Raw genomic sequence first — 19,353 nt, forward strand, 5'->3', positions numbered from 1 at the left:
AAGGTAGTAAAGCAATCCCTGCCTCCTAAATATAAAGGGGACCTCATGGAAACCATGGTGCTTTTGTGAGCTCAGGATGAGGCAGGTGGGAGGCAGCCCTGAGGAATCTGTCAAGAGCTGTTTCAGGAAGTAAATAGAATAGAGTTGATTTGAGATCACAGAACAACTTCCGAATTACTAACAGGCCAACCCCACTTCTAACAGGTTCAGTGAACTTTCTTTCATCAGTGCCAGACAGGAAGCTGCCGTTCAAACAAAATATAGGACAGTCGTGGGTCCTGACTTGGGAAGACGTACTGAATAAAACGTATTAAAAAAAACTTTATTAAACATAGAGCACTATGCCCAAATAACTTGCCAGGGTTACGAAAGCCTCCTGGAGCCTTACTGACAGCATGTGGATATTGTGACATTGATTCCAAGGTTCCCGTTATCTGCAAAGAGATGTGCTATGGCTGTGTCAAAAACAAGGCAGTCACTGTTCATGATGGCCGCAGCCACGCCATCGTGAATGGAGCGGGGTGTGGCCTCCCAGGTCAGTCTCCGCCGGTTCCCGTTCAACTCCAGTCTGTAGGCAAAGTTCTCAGCTTGCTTGCGGGTGCCGATGAGGAGGACGATGGCGAAGAACTGCTGGTGACCCTCGTACTTCTCTTGCTTCTCAAGGACCAGCATGAAGTGGTGGCCGAAGCAGGACTGCATCATCACCCAGTCCACAGCCCCTGGCAGGTTAATGTCTGTGGCCAGAAAGACTATGTCCTCTCCCTGGAGGGTAGTGATGCTCTTGTGTGCATGCATGAGATGGGACATCACGGCTTCCAGGGACCCCTGCCACTTGCAGGAGGCACCAGGACAGGGACAGGAATAGGGACGGTATTCACAGATGTCTTCATGCTCCGGTTTTTCCGTATGGTGGAGAGTCAGGGAACAGCCCGTGGTAGCATACTGCAGAGACAGAAAGGAACATGCTGCGTCATGGCGTCTTCTCGAGACCTCCTCCCCCTCCATGTCAACATCTATGCATACCCACCCACACAGGCTTCCTGGGCTCAACTTCTATCTTTATCTAAGCTACTTTTGTTCCAGCAGAGTCGACTATTTAATCAATTTCTACTCGCTGCCAGTAGCATCGTGCCTAGAGTCCCTGCAACGGTAAAGGATGAGAATTAACATTCTTTCAAGAGTATCAAACAAGCACAACTACTGAGAGTACACGGCCCCTTTCCCATTTTCGATAACCCCGACTCCTTTTAAGAATACAACTGCTTGGAAGTGGGGTGGGCAAGGGATCCTGCATCACCCCTAGGCTTCTCCTGCGAACAGATGACTTGGGTGATAGCACAGTCTCGCCCCACTCCTTCCTGACTTAGACTGATGGAGGTCATCCAGTGGAGAAGGGTCCCTTGTGGCTCCGTGTTCTCGAACGCTAGCATGGCCAAGCACGGGTGGAGGAGGCTGGAAGGGGGAGCAGGCTTGCTGTCTCCTTTGTACCTACTGCCCTGCAAGTGCTGTGCCTACAAGTTTTTGTTTTGTTTTTAAAGAAATCGCATTTAAGACTAGTTGAGGTGAAGGGCACCTACCCTCTCCTTGAAGCCCACTAGATTTCCCTGAAATCACTCTCCCCCGCCACCCGTGATCAAGAAGAGCACATCTCTTCCTGATGAGGTTGGCGAGGTCCTCCTTCCAGGCTGGGAAAGGGGCAGCTGATCAACCTGTAAACACTCTGCCCTTCAGATACTCCTTATTCGCATAGGAACAACATACTTATTTTCCTTCCTATTCAGGACACTCTCAGTAGAGACATCCTGTCTGTGATGGCAGAAGGCCAACCTTCGTAAGAACAGCAATGGTCTTTCTAGTTGCTGGCGAGAGGATCCGTCCACAACAGATACCTACCCCGTGCTCTGCACTGTGGTCACAGAAAGAAGTAAGAAGCAGCAACCACTCTTTAGGTAAGAGGAGGAGTTAGCCTCCGATCCTTGGAGCACAGCGCGGCAGAGCGACTGTGTAGCTTGCTGCACTGATTCTCCAGTCCTCCCTTGAAGCATGCAGGTACCAAAGAAGGGACTGCATGCACCAGGCCATCTTTCTAAGATGCTAAGAGAAAAAAAAAAAGCAAAACCACCAGCGAACTCGCAGTTGGTTCTGCTTCTCCTTAGCCTGACTTAGACGCCCCTTATCAACTTAGCACAGGTCCAGTTCCATTCCTTACAGAATGTCTTTCTAGCAACTCTGTGTGTGTGTGTGTGTGTGTGTGTGTGTGTCTCGTCTCCACACGGGGCACCAAGCTGACGTCTCTGAGAGGATACAGAAGCCAAGACAACAACAGCTTCTCCCCACGGGGAACTCAAAGACACTGGAAGAAATACAGCACATGGGAGTGGGGCATGGGGGGCGGGCGTCTGCGCGCCGTTGCTATGGAGGGTGAGTGAGACAGAAAGCTTCTGTGCTTCAGGCTCTCCCTAAAATACACAGAACTCTTTCAAAACAACAAAACAAAACAAGAAAACAAACAAACAAGCAACAAAAACAAACAAGCAAAAATTAGCTCACGCCTCCACCACCTTGGCTGAAGTGTCTCTGTTTCTGGTTTGCTGAAAGGAACTGCTTGTTCACATTTCAGAACAGTAGACTAATTTTAAAAGTTCAGGTTTAAAAAAAAAAAAAAAGTCTTGGTCAGAAAGAGAATTAGAGTTACCCATTTCTATTTACATTTTACGTGCTCAACTTTTCAAAGCCTTATAAACAAGTCCCTGTGAACTGTTTTAAATCCAGGGTGTGGGCAGGACACGGAGCCTCCTGGTGGCCTCCTGTGGACAGTGGGTGAGGCACTTCAGTCCTGAGTTTGTAAAGCACACAGAGAGACAACAAAAATAGCAAGATCTTCTTCCAGCCTGGCTCAGTGTTTGAACCTGAAGACGGCTTCAGAATAGGATGCTGACCTTAGCTGCCAGGGTGAAGCCCAGGAAGGAGACAAAGTTTGGCACAGAGCATCCCGAAGAGCATCTCCTGAGCCTCTCCCCACAGCCTCGGACCACTCCACCTCCCACAGCCAACACCCACAGCGAGTGTTTCTACCCTAGCGCAGCTTGGGAACTTGCCCTGCTCAGGCAGCAGTATTTATGTGCTTTTACTTGGTTTTCACACGTACAACTGAGGGTAGCTCCCCAAGTCACCCAGAGAGAAGAGGCATCTCCTTACAGCTGCATGGACAGCGGCTTTCTGAAAATGACCTGCTATAGCCTCTACTAACTTAAACATGCTTTTAAAGCCTTGGGTGTTTTAGTCTGTTTCTTCTAGCCCAGCTGAACTTCAAGATCAATCTGTTTCTCTCATTTTACCCTTGTGGTAGTTTAGGATCACTGAGGCCATTTCTATGGTAACTGGATTAAAGATGGTCTCTAAGAAGAAAACACTCAAACGTTGTTTTTGTGGTGTCTGTGTTAAGTCACATTACCCCGTTGTCTGGCTTATCCATGCTGTATGTGCTGTAGTGGCTGACTACTCCACACAGGCACGGCTCAATGATCTAGGGCCATTTGAAGCAAACGATTCTCTTCCTGACATTTGGGGTGAGAGGGCTTCTGTTTACAGGCCTGGTTCTTTCCTGTACCCAAGTGCTGCTGAGAGGGGCCCCAAGGCTCCTTTGCAGAGAGGCTCCTGTGTCCTGGGACACACCCACAGCTATAAATGAGATTTCTCCTTTGGGAAAGATGTGCTCATTTCCCCCAAAGGGCGGGGGTTATTTTTAAGTAAACCTCTCTAAAGAAGGGGGGAGGGAGGAGAAGGAGGAGGAGAACATAGAGATTGGGGGGGGGGGGGGAAGAGATGAGAGAGGACCAGTGGGGAGGAGTGAAGCAGAAACAAATGCAGAGACATCAGGCCTAGGACATCTTTGTAGCATCTGTCAGGTGCTGCCATGCAAAGGTTTTGTGCAAACATGCTCTGCCATTGAAAGGCTTTGTGTTTAAGTCATTGCAGAAAGCAGTAAATATTTCCCATTCTTTTCCAGGCAAGAAGTGTACAGGCTGGTATTTAGGGTGGAATTTAGGCAGGGTTTCCCTTTTTGGCACAGAAATCCTTTCGTATATAAATACAGAACATGTTCATACACAAATACATATAATGAGACACCATGGCATACTGAACACTAGACATTTACCTATAAACAGTAACACTATTTGTTTATAAAATGAGCCTATAAGCTAAATACTCTTCTCAGCCAGACTGCCAATGAAGGCTGGATGCTGAAGAAGGTGTAGACCTGCTCGTTTAATCCATTTCATTACATTTGACTCTGTGTAATTGCAGTGTGACACGTTGAACACCGACAATCAGGCATCACCGACAACAGAGGTGCCAGGAGCTCCATGGCAGAAGTCGGTTCCTCTGGGGCGCCATGAGGTAACTGCCCTGCCTCCACCTGCTTACCTCCAAGGAAACAGCTCAAACTCATTAGCAGACTATCTGCCAGTGTCTCAAATGAGAATGCTTCAAACAAATACAAACTAGACCATAACCGATATTCTACTGTTGGATGTGAATCAAATCCAAGAAATGACCTTTTTCAGAGTAAGCACAAGCAAAAATCATGCTGCTCCAACGTGAATAAGCTGCAGTGATCACAAAAGGCACAATGACTCTGCAAAGGCCATTTCTAGGACAGCCACTGAGCGAGCTGCACACACTGCAGACTGGAGCCCAGCCTCTGCTGTCTTATTTCCTGATTCCGGGAGAAGATGTCCTAGATTTTAAGAGAGACACAAGGAGAGACTTCGGAGTCAGGCAGGGTGCCTGCAGGTTACATTTAAATGTTTAACAATATAGGTCTGAGTTGAAAAAGCATAATGAAAGCACACATGAGGAAGAAGGAACTAGCTACTCTAGATAAAGGCTATTAGGAATGTTTTTTTTTTATACTATTACTGCAACCTTTTACACCAATACTGCAACAGTTTTCTATGCTTAAATCATGTCAAAACTTAAAATGTAGGAAGGAATCCAGAAGAGATGTTACCATGTTTACATTTTAAGGGACAAAGGTTTCTAATGAGTTGGTTGAATGCATTGAACTTTCTCCTAGTGTTTTCCTAGCATACAACATCTATGTGGAAATAAACCAAAGTTATTCATTTATTTTTTTTTCAAGGTTCTGTTAGACTCACTGTAGTGAAACAACATAGTTTTGCAATGAAGAGATAAACTGTTATAAAACCACCACCACCACCACCAACAACACAACACTGCTTCTTTGGTCCTCATAAAAGACAAGCATTCACTGTCACCTTCTGATCCTTCCAAGGCTGGAAGTCCCTGCTGGTTTGTGGCCTGCTTTGCCATTTCTGGCCCCTCCAGTTGCATCATCACCAGACAAGTCTAATCCATTCTAAGACCCCATCTAAAAGGTGAGTTCCAGGAATGAAATCAGCCCAGTCCACCATTTTCTCTCACAGGCCCCAGTGAAGTGTGTGAGTTCAGCAGGAGGGACCTGTAAGTTATGAGTGACCAGCAGATATGCAGGGAGCACCCAGCTGCTGTCCGTCTTCTCAACACTCTTCAGAGCTGTTCAAATGGGAAGTTCAGGTGAACCCATAATAGTATGGTAAGCTCAGCATGGCCAAGAGGACTTAGGTTTACCAAGCTGGTAACCCATACTGGGGACTGGACTAGGGCCCTATACACATGAGGCAAATGACATACTCTCAAACTACATGTCCAACCTCAAAATAACCATTTAAAAAAACACAGAAGACGTCTAGGGCCTGGAGAGACAATTCAGTGGTTAAAAGCACTGGTTGCTGTTCCAGAGGACCCAGGTTCAATCTCCAGCACACAACTTACAACTGTCTGTAACACAGTTTTAGGGGGATCTGACACCCTCATACAGACATAGAGGCAAAACACCAATGCATGTTAAGAATAAATCATTAAAACATTTTTGACCTTAAAAACAAAAGACAGTCTTCTAGCAATTCAATTTAGGGGTGTGTGTGTGTGCATGTGTGTGTGTATGTATGAGATTAAAATGTTTATTTGTTCCCCAAATACCACCAAGTGATCATAGATTACTGCTCATCTTTTTATAGGCCTAATCATTTTGTTTAAGTTCTGACTTACTGGTTCTATTACCTGCTCCTTGCCTACCTGGTACTCATTGATAAATGAATAAATATTAGGTTTATTTTAGATGATGGACAGTCTCACACCTTGTTGATTTTAACTCCAACTGGAAATCTTACTGTAGGTTTTAGTATTAAGGAGGGATTCAGTAGTTTTGGATCATGTAAAAAAATCTTCATATTTTTCAATGTCATAATTACAGGTTTCTTCTATCATTCTTGGTAAAGATGTTTCACATTATTTTATTTATATAAAGGACTAGAGTAGGTGTTTATAACTCTTCTGAAATGTCCCACAGACTAGAAACAACAGTGCTGCTGTCCCTCTGATGGTTGTATGCTGCTCTTGAAATAGATTTATAACCACGGGTGGAGTTATCTGTGTTTAGAACGCCAGTCCTTGGGCCTCGTTTGACCCTGAGCCTGTTTCTATGATTAACAGTGAAAGAGTGTATACTTGCTGAGTTCACCCCTGAACAGCAGGATAGAGTGAAGTCGTCCAGCCTGGGTCTGGTTAGGTCTTCCTCTGACTTTCCCTGCATACTCCCGTTCACTCCAATGGTAAATTCCTCCCCTCCCCTCCCAAGGCAGGGTGAAGCCATATTATCAACTAGCCCGGCAGGAATGGTTGCACAGATAATAAATGAGAAGACTCTATTAATCAACCCCAGAACTGCCACACAGTGCCATCAAACACTGGTGAGCCTGAGACCGTTCTAATTAAAATCTCGGGTTCACAAATCCATCCTTTGTTCCTAAGACAAAACAGATCACACACTACAGATAGTTTTCTTAGTAAATGGTGTGTTGGTAGGAGATTTTGGGGGGGTAATTACTATCTCAGAGATCTGAGAACATTCTGTGTTGGAGGCAGGGAACATTTGGCCCTGCACATGTGGACATGTGGTCAGCCACAGTCCGGTTTTAATCTCAGAAACTTTGAGCAAACGTTGACTCCTGACCATGTGTTTCCCATCTGCCCACAGGAAGAGTTCGTGAACAAGTACACACCATCACTGGGAATGGCTGGGTGAGATCCTTTGGGTGCAGACTAAAGCACTCGAACAGACCGCCAGAGGCAAAGGCTTTCTGCCATGCTGGGAGCAACCGACCCAGTCCCTTTCAGTGCCAGGTTCCCACCTGCACAATCCTACTGACACACACACACACACACACACACACACACACACACACCTCCTTCCAGAATTATTTGTTGCTTAATTGAAGCTCAAATCTAACTAGGCATTCTGAATTCGACCTGGCAACCTTAGAAGAGGACCCCTCTGTTAGCACAGCCATCCCCTCCCAAAGCCAGCACTTGAGTCTGCAGTGGAGCCAGGCAGAGTGAATGGAAGACAAGACAGGTGGTTCTAAGAAAAAGCTACTGCTTCAGACCCGAGCCTGTGTTGTGGGGACCAACAAATCTAAGCGTATGCGTATCTTACAAGGCAGGCTAATTGCGTCTTGTTTTCTTCTCAAAGAGGTTAGGAGGGCAACAGGAGGCAGCGCACCTGTGAGGCACCGAAGAGGAAGCAAGCAGCTGGCCTCCTTGGAGTCCACAGGCGCAAAGTGCAGCCCGCACCCCTGGTGACTCCTCTTTGTTCCTCTGTTTCAGGTAGGGTACTGCTGCTCTGTTAGCCTGTCTGTCTGCTCTTAGACTCCAGGAGGGAGAATGCGGACAATGGCAGGTGAGGCAAACAGGCGAGTCACTGAAAGGAAAGGACCTGGGGGTGGAGGAGGATGTCAGACGTGACTGAGGTGACTAAAATTAAGTGGGTCATGAGCAGCAACCAGCTCAGGTCTGAGTTCACTGGAGGGAGCACTGAGTCACCAGCAACACTAAGGCGGGAAAGGATGACACCACTGATGGGGATGACGGAAGAGATGGAACTGCAAACACTTTCAGGGTGTAGACTACTTTGGCTTTACCAACAAAGACTTGACCCTTTCCCGTGTACTACATGCGAAACCCTAGAGACAGCATCTTTGGGAAACGGTCATCTTATGCCCATGGATTCGGGTTAGTAATAATTAAAAAACATCACAGCAAGGAAAGGAAAGTAACAATGACCACTGAGAGCATCCCGATTGAGCAGTTCTGGTGCTGTTAGGGAACTGCAGTGCAATGCAGCCAGCGCATGTGACCTCAAAGGGTATTTATCAGTAGATCGGAAAAGCCAAGAAACAGCATGAAAACCTGCATTCTCATTTGTCTTGCCTCTTCTTGTTGGAGGAAGGTATGAGTGAAAGAAACCATTATGTTACAGGCATGTTTGCAAGGAAATTTACAGAATGGCATCATCCTTATTTTTACCAGGGGGAAACTATTGGGCATTTTGATTTTATATCATTTTCTGTTCAGTTGTACATTTGAAAGGAATGAGCACTGTTTCCCCAATAATAAAAATGCAGATAAAAGTTATAACATAAAATGTGTAAAACGAGATATATAAAGTAAATATATATATAAAAGTGATGCCTAACCAAACCAGGCTTTAAAAGATTAGAGATCTTGTTAACAGTGCCACATAAGTAGCAAGGCCTTATCTTTCTCAATTAAACAAGGAAGCAAGGAGAGAAAGAAAAATAGATTACAGAAATTAGAAAAATGAAAAAAGTCTCATTCCATGATCTAATGTCAGGGCCATGTTACCTGGCTTTAGGAAACCCGTTGATGGGCAGACACGATCAGGAGAAAGTGAAAGAATCTGTGGGAGAAAATGATTCTTTTATTTTTTTTCTTTCTCACATTTATACCTGCAGTGACACTACACCCATCCTTTGCTTCCACTGAACATCTGACTGTGTGTGTATTTAGTGCCATGGCAGGCCTAGGTGCTTTGCATGAATTATTACCACCAATCCCCAACATCACCTTATTTCACAAATGAGCCACCATGGAGGGACTTAGGGCAGTCACCAGCCAGCCACAGTGGGATGGAATGAAGACGTAAACCAGGTTTGATTAGGGCCTGCTGTTAAAGCTATCACAGCCAGGGAGCTTGGCTGTAGGAGGGACCAAAGATAGCACCTTTGTTCACTCCAAGTTTTAGAGCGACACAAACCCACATTTTGCCATGGGAATGCTGTCCATTCTATCTCTATGGCAACTTCTAATCCCACAGATGCACACAGTCTAAAAAGTCATTGCAAAAAAATCTTTACCAAGCTGGAAGTGAGTAGTGAAAAATGATAACCTGGCCAACTGTCAAGGAGCCAGAAGGAAAAGGTGACTGGTGCAAAGTTAATGGAGTACTACTAGGTCGTTTTCAGGAGCTCCAATAAGACCCGGGAAGAACCTTTCGTACGAAGACACAGGTGCGGAATGGAACCTCATTCGAATATCCCAGGGATGATGGCATCTCACCAGCAGTACCTGGTGGTGGTGGGCGCTGCCATTCAGGTGAGCAAATGCACAGCTATCTTGTGCCTCTCTGAAGTGAAGGCCTTACATATTGGAATAATAAACACTGCTTAGCCTGGCCTTCATACGGTCACACCAGCATGACATTTTGCACAGGGCTTACAAGAAAGAGCCGTGAGGAACAAGGACAGACTCCAGTTCAATCTCAAGATGCCACTGCATAGGCCAGATTTGCTGTATCTTCCGGTTGGCCTCTGGGCTGTAGGCTGTAGTGACAGTTTACTCCAGTTCCAGATCATGGCAACCCTGGTAAAAATTCTTTGGTTGGCTCCATTAGAATGAACATTAGACTTTAGCACAGCTATGCAATATTCTAGCACTTTGGTTTTATTGGACATTCAAAAGCTGTATTGTCAATCTTGTTCTTGAAAGTACTGAGCCTTGGAGTAATGGGCCTGGGTTCTCACTCTTCGTGTGTAATTGTAAGGCTCTGAGACCACCTGGTCAATTGCAGGCGGCTGTAAAGGCTGCAGAGGCGGCTTCCAAAGGCAATGACTCATGGGAGAATTTTTGAGATTAAGAAGAAATGTTTGAAACTATTTTTGCTAACGGGGGTCCCAGCACAGTACCCCCTGGCCTCTATGGCCCTTTTAATTGGATGTCAAGGTACCCACTATTTTAACAATGAACTAATTGACTTAGGGAAGTTCATGCCTAAACCACAGCCAGGACTTCCGAGAACCCAGCTCTTCTGCCCTCTCTCTAGTGATTTTGTTTCCCATGACCACTTACCAGGTTCTAGAATTTTAGGGTAGAAAAAAAAAAAGCCTCTGGTGTAATCATTTAGCCCTAGCCCTGCTTCTAAAGACCCAGATGTCCAAAAAACATGCTACTTTGTACAAAGTCAAATATCTAATCACTGCAGCAACAGTTACAGTCTGTGGGTGACCAGACTGAATACCCCCTAGAAAATAAAGATTAAAAGAACCTAGGTTACAAAAATCACTGCTAGGGCCCTCAGCATTCCAGATCAGGTATGCAGAGAATGCAGGAAGAGAGGCTGGCCTCAGTAAACACTGCCTAAAACAGAACCAATCAAAGGCGGTCTGTCCCCAAGCAGCAGGAATTTGGCCCGTGGATATGGATAGCTTGGCCTGTTAGTGCTGGCTTTACGTTTGACTTGGCCAAAGTGGAGAGAAAGACGGAGAGGGAGAGGGATCAGGGGTTGAGATCCGACATCCAAGTCCAGTTTCTGGTTTCTCCCCCTTTTGTCCTATGAACACCTGGCACAGCTGCCTCCACATTCCCTGCTCTCAGGCAAGAGCAAAGGATGCCCTCTTTGGGTTTGTTTTGTGATACAGGGTCTGACTATGCTGCTGCCTGCCACTGGGCTCAGGTGACTCAGCTCAGTTTAGAGCTGCCCTCTTTGTAGGGGGGGAGGGGTGCTGAGCTCCCCAGCCTCTCTGCTTCTACAACAGTTCTCAACCCGGGGGTCGAAAGACCCTTTCACAGGGGTCACCCTAAGAGCACTAGAAAACATGGGTATTTATGTTATGATTAAAAGTGGCCAATCAATAATTTTAACATTGGGGCCGAGACATAAGGAACAGATTAAAGGGTCGCTCAGTGGGTCAGGTCGGAGAGTTAAGGAGGTTGAAAACCACTAGTCCCCAGGCTTCCTGAGCCTCAGAGGCTATGTGTGCAGCTTCCTTTCCTCCTGGCCCTCTAGTGCCCGGGAGTGTTTCAAAAGTTTGTCTAGATTGGACTACCCCTTTAAAGAGTCAACTATGTTGCCTGACTTTATTTATTCATTTATTTATTACGAAGCAACATTCTTACAATCTAACCTCAGAAAAGACTTATCTAGAGGAGGCGGCTTTCAATTTCAGCAATGATATGCAGTCATATTACAGGAACTTTCAAAGAAGACAAGTAAAAAATGGAAAACATGTCATATAATTATACAAGCAGACCAGAGAGGATTACTTATATTCCTATGGTTGTGGAGAGAAACTCCAGGATGATGATACAAAAACGCTCCTGAGGGACCAGTGAGATGGCTGAGGGATGTCACTCAGCAGGTAGAGGCATCTGTTACCAATTTGATGACCTGAGTTTGATGCCCTGCCACGAAGCATGACCCAGGTGATGAGGCTCGGAGAGAACTGACTCCCACAAGCTGTCCTACAACACGCCACAGTGTGCCCCACACATGCGCAAACACATACAACAAATAAAAATACATTAGAAATACACTATCGAGTGGTGAACGATGTGTTGTTGCCATGTCAACCTTCACATGGGTGTCTACACCTGCTCTCACTGAGCTCCAGGACAGGCTGTCTAAAGCTCTCAGCTACACATGAAGAAGGGACCGAAACACCCCAAGTGAGCAATATTTTGATAAAAATCCTTAAAGGGGAAAAAATCTGAATTAATTCATATAGTCTCCTATACCAAAGGCATAGTAACACTTCAACATTTAATTATGTGGCCTCACACTTTATTTGTCAACACTTTCATTATTTATAATCCCATAGTCCAAAGCTGTGTTGGGACAGTGTCATCTGACGAACTCCTCCAGTAAGATGGGTTTGTTACTAGTGTCAGCCTTGAATTATAACTTGGAAGTTTGGAATCTAATTTCTGATTCAAAATTCTCATGTAGGAAGGTGTATACCAAAGATGTGTGCCTGACTGTGTGAAAGTTGGCAAGTTAAATCATTCCCCCCGCCAAGTTTCTCTGTGTAGTTCTTGCTGTCCTGGTCTCAGTTTGTAGACTAGGCTGGCCTCGAACTCACAGAGACCTGCCTGCTTCTACCTCCCTGAGTGCTGGGATTCCAGGTTTTCGACACTGCACCCGGCTTGACAAGTTAATTAACACTAATATGTCTACAGACATGAGGTTTTTCACCTGAAGACAAGTCAAACTAATAAGTGCTGCCTCCTGCAAGTTAGTTGAGACAAAGAAGAAATGTAATACATTTCACACAGCCTCCCTATTTTCCATGGAATGGAAACTGACTTCCTTAGAAGTCAAGCAGCCCAGTGCTTCATTTATAGATGAGGAACTCAAGGCTCCCTCTGCCCGCTGTCCACACTAGGTGGTCTCTCTCAGATATATGGAGAGAGCCAGGCAACTCTTGAGACTCTGGGCACTGAATACCAACACTATTCCTGCATGATTTAGCTCACGGAAAGACGAGTAGGTGGGGACAGTGACAAAGCAGTCCCCAGAAATTCCAGGAGCCTCAAACTGCACAGGCTAAAAAAAAAAAAAAGCCAGGTACACAGACCTCCCTTTCCAATCGGACATGGGCCTTATTTCTTAATATTTCTCATCTCCAATGAGTTGTTTTGGTTGCTGCAGGAAGAACACATCCAAATTTGGCTTACCCAAACCAAGTGGCTGAACTGCACTGCTTATCAAATGTAAGAGGTGCCCACTCCAGGTTTATAAATATCACAAATATGCACACACAAAAGTAACCCTAACACCTACTGTAAGCTTGCTTCCTGGTCTGTGTGATGTCTTGGCTCAGCTGCATTCTTACAGAATAGATTTCTAAGAAAAGTATTCACACCTGTGCTCTTATTTGCAGATGATGTGATAATATACAATAATTAACCAAAAAAATTCCACCAGGAAACTGCTACACCTTATAAACAGTTTCACCAAAGTAACTGGATACAAAATTAGCTCACAGAAATCAGTAGCCTTCCTATACACAAATGGCAGACTGTGTCAAGAAAATGTGGTACATTTACACAATGGAGTGTTACTCAGTCATTAAGAAGAATGAAATTTGCAGGTAAATGGAACTAGGAAAAAACTACCCTGAGTAGTCATGAGGGATGGAGGGCACACACACAGACACACAGCACGCACAGGGCCTGTAGAGCTCTGCAAAGGGCCTTCTGTGTACATTACAGCTTCCAGTTTAGTGTTTTTATGGGATTCCTGAATGTAAGAACAAGTGAGTCTCTGAATCTTGTGCCTTCTTCTGGGCCCTTTTACTTCTGTTTGTTTGGTCCAATTCTTGATGAGTTAGGCAGTCTTTTATCTTATTATTATAATCCCTTAGGAGCTTTTTCTTTTCTAATGAGAGAAAGAGAACGGATCAGGATGGGAGGTGGAAAGGGAGTGGGAGGAGCAGAGGGGAGGGGAAACTAATCAGGATGTATTTTAGGAGGGGAAAAAAAAATCTATTTTCAATAAAAGGAGAAAAAAGCCATGGGAATATTTTATCCAAATTGCAGAGATGCAAGCACTTGAGCTGAGTGAATTAGTAAGCATTATAAGGGGGGGGGGGGAGAAGGAGGCTAAAGGCAAACAATTTAATAAGGTGACCCTACAGCCTAAACCCTCATTCAAACCCTCATTTAAATCAGCTATTTTAGCAGGATTTGTAGCTGGGCAGAAAACCAAATTAAGTCACTCATTTTACTGAGTTGACTCTGAAGCCTAAAATTAAAATCTCCAGTGAACTATTTTTAATTTAAAACAGCTCTTGCCCTAAAAACTAATCATTATGCAAAGATATGCAAGACAACTTAAACAGTCGCAGGTAGAACAATTACTTTCATTAAAAAAAAAAATCTCAGAAGTATTATTTCCACATATAAGCTCAGAAAATGTAACTCCTTGGTACAGGTCTAGATTATAAAGAGGTATATAAATGAGACTGCGAGGATTTTTTTTTTAAAGTAAAGGGATTGATTCAGGGTAGGTAACAGGATGTTACAGCAAGCACAACTGCACAATGTAATCCTATCAGTCAAGTTTCAATGTGAAACAGGTGAGGATGTGAAAAGCTAGTTGTTAGGGGAAAAAAAAAAAAAACCCAAAACCAAAACGAAAAAGAAAACCCCAAACCCATTATCTCTGTGTGGGTCTTTCACAGCTTTCAGACACAGACATTAATGATTCTATATTTAGTTGTAAACACAGGTCCTAAACACAAACCGGTGGAGACCCGAGACAAAGTCCATGAGCTTGGACTTTCGCTTGTGGTTTGCTCTCAACGCCCCCCTCCCCCACCCTGAGAACACAGGTACTTTTAAATAAAATGCTAGCACCGAAGAACACTAATTAATAAAGCTCCTGGGTGTGAGTTCCTTACACTTACTAAAACACAAGCAAAAAACAAAACAGCAGACACAACTTCAGAGTCCTTCCCAAACCCTGGGAAGCTGAGAGAAGGCGTGGCTTGCAGGGTTTTCACTGTACCCTAGAAGCACGCACCCTTCCCCTCTGTAGCTCCATTTCCCAAGAGCTTCCAGATATAAGGTGCTGGGTCCAGGAGGAATTCAAGACCACTCCTGCCGGAAACTAGTGCTGGAAACTGTCTCTTTCCCTCCTCCACAATCCCCACGGCTAGCTTCCCTGTCCACGTTTTACTTTAAGCTGTCCAGATCTACAGAGCACACGCCTGCAGTGGACGCTGGCGGCACTGGGGTTGGGAGAGCCGCGATGCTTCTAGGCGTCAGCAAGTGACACTTATCTAGAGCCTGTGCTCTGGCAAACATCAACCCTGAGCTAGTTCCCAAAATGGACAGGTGGGCATGGAAACAATGGGGAAGGTATACACGCACACGCGTGCGCGCGCACACGAGAGAGAGAGAGAGAGAGAGAGAGAGAGAGAGAGAGAGAGAGAGAGAGAGAGAGAGAGAGAGAGAGAGACAGACAGACAGACAGAGAGAGAGAGACAGAGAGACAGAGAGACAGAGACAGAGACAGAAACAGTGATGTGCGTGATGTGCCATTCGCCTCTTAGGGCTTTCGAGTGCCCTGGAAGACACCGGAACTCTGGAAGGTCGCTTGACAGATTTGCGGGTGGTCGCTGGACTTACCTTACAGGGGAACAGAACTGCCGAGGCCACCTTCTCCATAGCCAGGTTCCTGATACTGGGCGTTAAGGCGCCCCTGCACGTCGGGCAGCAGCTCAACTTCTGGCGGCATTGGTTACACACCAGGTGCCCGGCCTGGCACTGCAGAATGGGGGGCAGGACATAGTCAAAGCAGACCGGGCACTCGAAGAGCGAGGTCAGTTCGTGGTGCTGCGGGGACACCGGGCCGGCCCCGCCGCCGGCCCCGGGGGCTGAGATCACCGCTGCCGCGGCGGGCACCGCGGACGAGCCGGGGCCCGCAGCCGAGATGGTGGCGGCGGCCGGGGGCGCAGCCGAGGACGGAGCGTGCGGGGTTTGAGGCGGCGGCGGCGGCGGCGGTGGCTGCTTGCTGCAGGGTTTGTTAGCGCTGGGGCCGGTGGAGGACGGGCGGCTCATCGCGCTCCGAGCCCACCATGGACCTGCGGGCGTCTGCCTGCCGCGGGGCCGCCCAGGTTAAGGCGGTGCGCGCCCCGCGGGTGGCCGGCTCCGGGACAACGCCACGGCGCCCAGCCAGGGGACCCGGCGCGGACCCGACCGGCACCAGGGCGGGGAGGCGCGGGAGACCGGACCACGCCGATCCTTTCCGCGGCGCCCGAAGTGGGTCGACGCTCTCGGGGGCTCGCGGCCGTGCGGTGCCCTCCTCCGGCGGTGTTCTGGTGCGCAAGAGAGCCCTGGCCCACCCGCTTCAGGAGCGGCAGCTGACGCAAGCCCCGGGGGCGCGCGCGGACGTGACGCTAAGACACGTGTGCGGCCGACCCGGCGCGCTGGGACTGGCAGAGCCACCCGGGCGGCCCGCGCAGCTCCGCCCGGACCAGCTGGCAGCGCCGGAGCGGTTTCCTGCTGAGCCACAGAATCGCTCTTGTCGCCTCCGCGCGGGGTCGCTTTCTCGGCGGTTGCAGAAGCCGGCAGCCTAGGAAGAAGTCGTAGCCGAAGTCCTCTGACCCTTCCCACAGGAGCTACGCCAACCAGCACCCGGCTAGAAGAGCAACTGCTAGTGGGGCGGGGGCGTGGATCGAGCGCGAGTGCGCCTGGGGGCGGGGCAGGGGCGGGGCTCGGAATCCCCACGTTTCTCTTGGAGTTGAGTCATTGATACGCGGGAGAAGCCTGCGAACCAGCTGCTCGGCGGGTAGCCTGCCACGCGGAGGCGGGGTGGGGCGGGACCCGGAGATGGGTGGGAGCAGCGCGAAGGCCTCCGGCGAGGGCCCGGCAGTTAAGTGAGCTGTCCTGTGGTCCTGCCTCGAAGGCTAGGAGGTAAACTCGGTTTTCCTTCGAAAGTCCACTGTCGAAAGCTGCTTGGAATTAATTGTTTGCCTCCGATTTAGAGAACCTGGCTGGACCTCTTGGGCATCTCTGGCTGACTGGAGAATGAAAATCTCCAAGGAATACCAGTAATATGGATTGGGTTTGTGAGGCCCAGAATGACATGAGACCCTTTAGTACCCGAGTCCCTTAATGCTTAGTCCTGGTCCAAGCCTCAGGCTTTGAAGTTTACCTGGGGCTTGAAGAGGAAGGAAATGGGTGAGCTCAACGCACCCGTTACCAACTTTCAGCTTGGCAGGATTGGTGCTGGATTCCTCCTGGGTCATCCCTGTACATCTGGACATGTGGAAGGTCTCATAGATGTAGACTCAGGTAATAAAGGACACCTATGGGGGCTGGAAAGATGCCTCAACTTGCTGCTCTTAGAGTACTAGACTTTGGTTTCTAGCACCTGCAACTGCCTATAACCTCAGCTCCAAGGGATCTGATACCAGTGTGCTCGCGCGTGCATGCACACAGACACAGATGCTCATAAATAAAAATAAAACATAAGGCAGGGCATCTACAGCCTACCTTCTCCCTCTAGTAAATAAGAGAACTCTACAAGGGTTCCCCTAATCTCAATAAAGTTCGTTTCCTGGCACTCAAATATGTGGGACCCACAGAAGTTAAGAGAGGTCCTGAGAGCCTGGGAGTGAACCGCCCATTTTAATATACTGGATACATCCTGCTCATAATTGCTTGGGCAAAAGCTTTATGCTTGAACTGATGACACTGGAACTGGTAAGGCGAGTAGGATGTTCTTTGTAGAAGAAACAGATCAGTCAGGGCATCCTGAAAATAGTGCCCCTGTGATTTTGATCCAGTTCCTTTTATATTCCTGATTTAGTTTGTATGTGATTGTCTGTGTGCACATATGGAGGTCAGAGGACAGGTTTGTGGGAGTCAGCTTTCTCAAGTTGTCAGGCGTGGTGGCACCCTGCTGAGCCACTTTCCTGACACCAATTCCCTACTCTGTAAATGTGAATTTAAACAATTCAAGTGCGGGTTAAAGGAGTTTCCTGTTTGTTATTCTTGTAGAGCCTCATCTATCATAAGCACCTTGTAACTGTTAGCTGCAGTCTAAAATACAGTGAACATTATTAACATTAGTGAAAAGTCAGTGCATAGGATCTGTCCAAGAAACATGCCACTCAAAAGAAAACGTTAAATTTATAAAGATCGGGTGGGCTATCTAAAGCCGTAGAGAAACTTGTTAGGTGTAAATGTGATTTAGTCACCCAGCAAATACCCCCTAGCATTTGTGCATGCCAGCTGCTGTCCGGGCTCTGAAAACGGCTCTTAGGCAGTTTAGATACTAGGAAGGAAGCAAGGCCTGTAAAACCACTCAGTGGAAAGAAGCTCAGAATTGTAGGGGTTGGCCAGGCATGGGGGTTACAGTCCTGTAGTCTCGGCTTCCTGGGAGGCTGAGTGAGAAGGATGCCGAGTTCACGGCCTACCTGAGCTACAGAGTGACTTGAAGCCCAGCAAGAGCCGCTGGGCCATACTGACCTCAATTGTAAAGAAAGGCCAGGGGTGTGGCTAGCGGCCTGGGGCTTGTCTGGCTTGTGCAAGGCCTTAGGCTCAATTCCTAGGAGAGCAGAAGGGGGAAAACAATGTAGAGTGGGCATAGGGTGGAAAGGCAATGTGGATGCATCACGGGTGCACGGGTGGACTGGAAATGGGAGTGTTGGCGCCCAAGGCTAGCATACAAACAGCAGCCAAATGAATAAGGCATTTGCTTGGAATCACTGTGGATTTTCTCTCTCTCTTTCTCTCTCTCTTTCTTTCTTTCTTTCTTTTGTTTTGCAATATATGGAACTTGCACTTCTAGACTGGTGCTGTGAAAACTGCGAAATAACTGGTATTTCTTGAGCCCCCATGATGTGGACAAAGGCTTTGTAGATTCCGCAGGCACCTTATAGGCTGGATACTGTGGCTACAGCTGAGGAGACGGGGACCTAGGAGTTCAGTTTGCTCAGAGTCACACAGCTCCAGAGACCATCGTGAAGTGTTGCCTTGTGTGGGCCGTCATCACTGCCTCTCAAGAGGCAGATAATTATGTTTATTCACTTTTCACCTCTGCTGGGGACAAAGAATGTAAGAGCAATGGCAGTAGATAAAAGCGCCCACAGTCTCACCTTTGTGGGAGAATATGTTATATTATTTTCCACTCAAATTAGAACCTTAGTGGTTGGAAATTTATTACAGACTGCATTTCTTTGTCCCTGTCCTCTGTCAGAGACTCCCCATTTTTCAGAGTGTGCTAATGCAGAAATGGCCTCTTTGCCTTGGCCATACTGACAAGTCCTATCAGGCCCTGATAATGTAAAATGAAGTGTGGTTTCAGAGGCTGCTGAGAGGGAAAAAAAAAAGAAAAAGCAAACCAAACAACAACAACAACAACAACAACAACAAACCAGGAAAAGCAATTCTCTCCTAAGAGGATTTAGTTTCTAAAACTACAGCTGACCTATCAACTCTTACCCTGGCAGATGAATCACCTGGTCCAGAGCATCGTTTTCATCTAAACCAGGGCACTGCTGATTAAATGGAACAGGGTAATTACAAACAAAAGCAAAAGCAAAGGAGAAGTCTGTGTGCAGCTGCTGACAGTGGAGAAGAGGCCAGCTTGACAGCATCTGTAACCTTCCATGCTGCTAGACTGGGCTTTCCAGACTCAGT

The 19,353-nt window shown here is 47.1% G+C and overlaps 1 protein-coding gene across 1 annotated transcript; it reads right to left on the reverse strand.

The window, feature by feature from the left end:
- Positions 1 to 301: 301 nt before the first annotated feature.
- Positions 302 to 16,335, reverse strand: SIAH2 (siah E3 ubiquitin protein ligase 2). The gene is made up of 2 exons (XM_084768366.1): positions 15,334 to 16,335; positions 302 to 942 (listed from the first exon to the last, which is right to left on the reverse strand). The coding sequence occupies exons 1-2, from the start codon at positions 15,763 to 15,765 to the stop codon at positions 385 to 387; spliced, it is 990 nt and encodes a 329-aa protein (XP_084624492.1). The 5' UTR covers positions 15,766 to 16,335; the 3' UTR covers positions 302 to 384.
- Between the last annotated feature and the right edge of the window lie 3,018 nt (positions 16,336 to 19,353).

Source organism: Acomys minous (genome assembly GCF_964271855.1).
Source record: "Acomys minous genome assembly, chromosome: 19".
NCBI classification, from domain to species: domain Eukaryota; kingdom Metazoa; phylum Chordata; class Mammalia; order Rodentia; family Muridae; genus Acomys; species Acomys minous.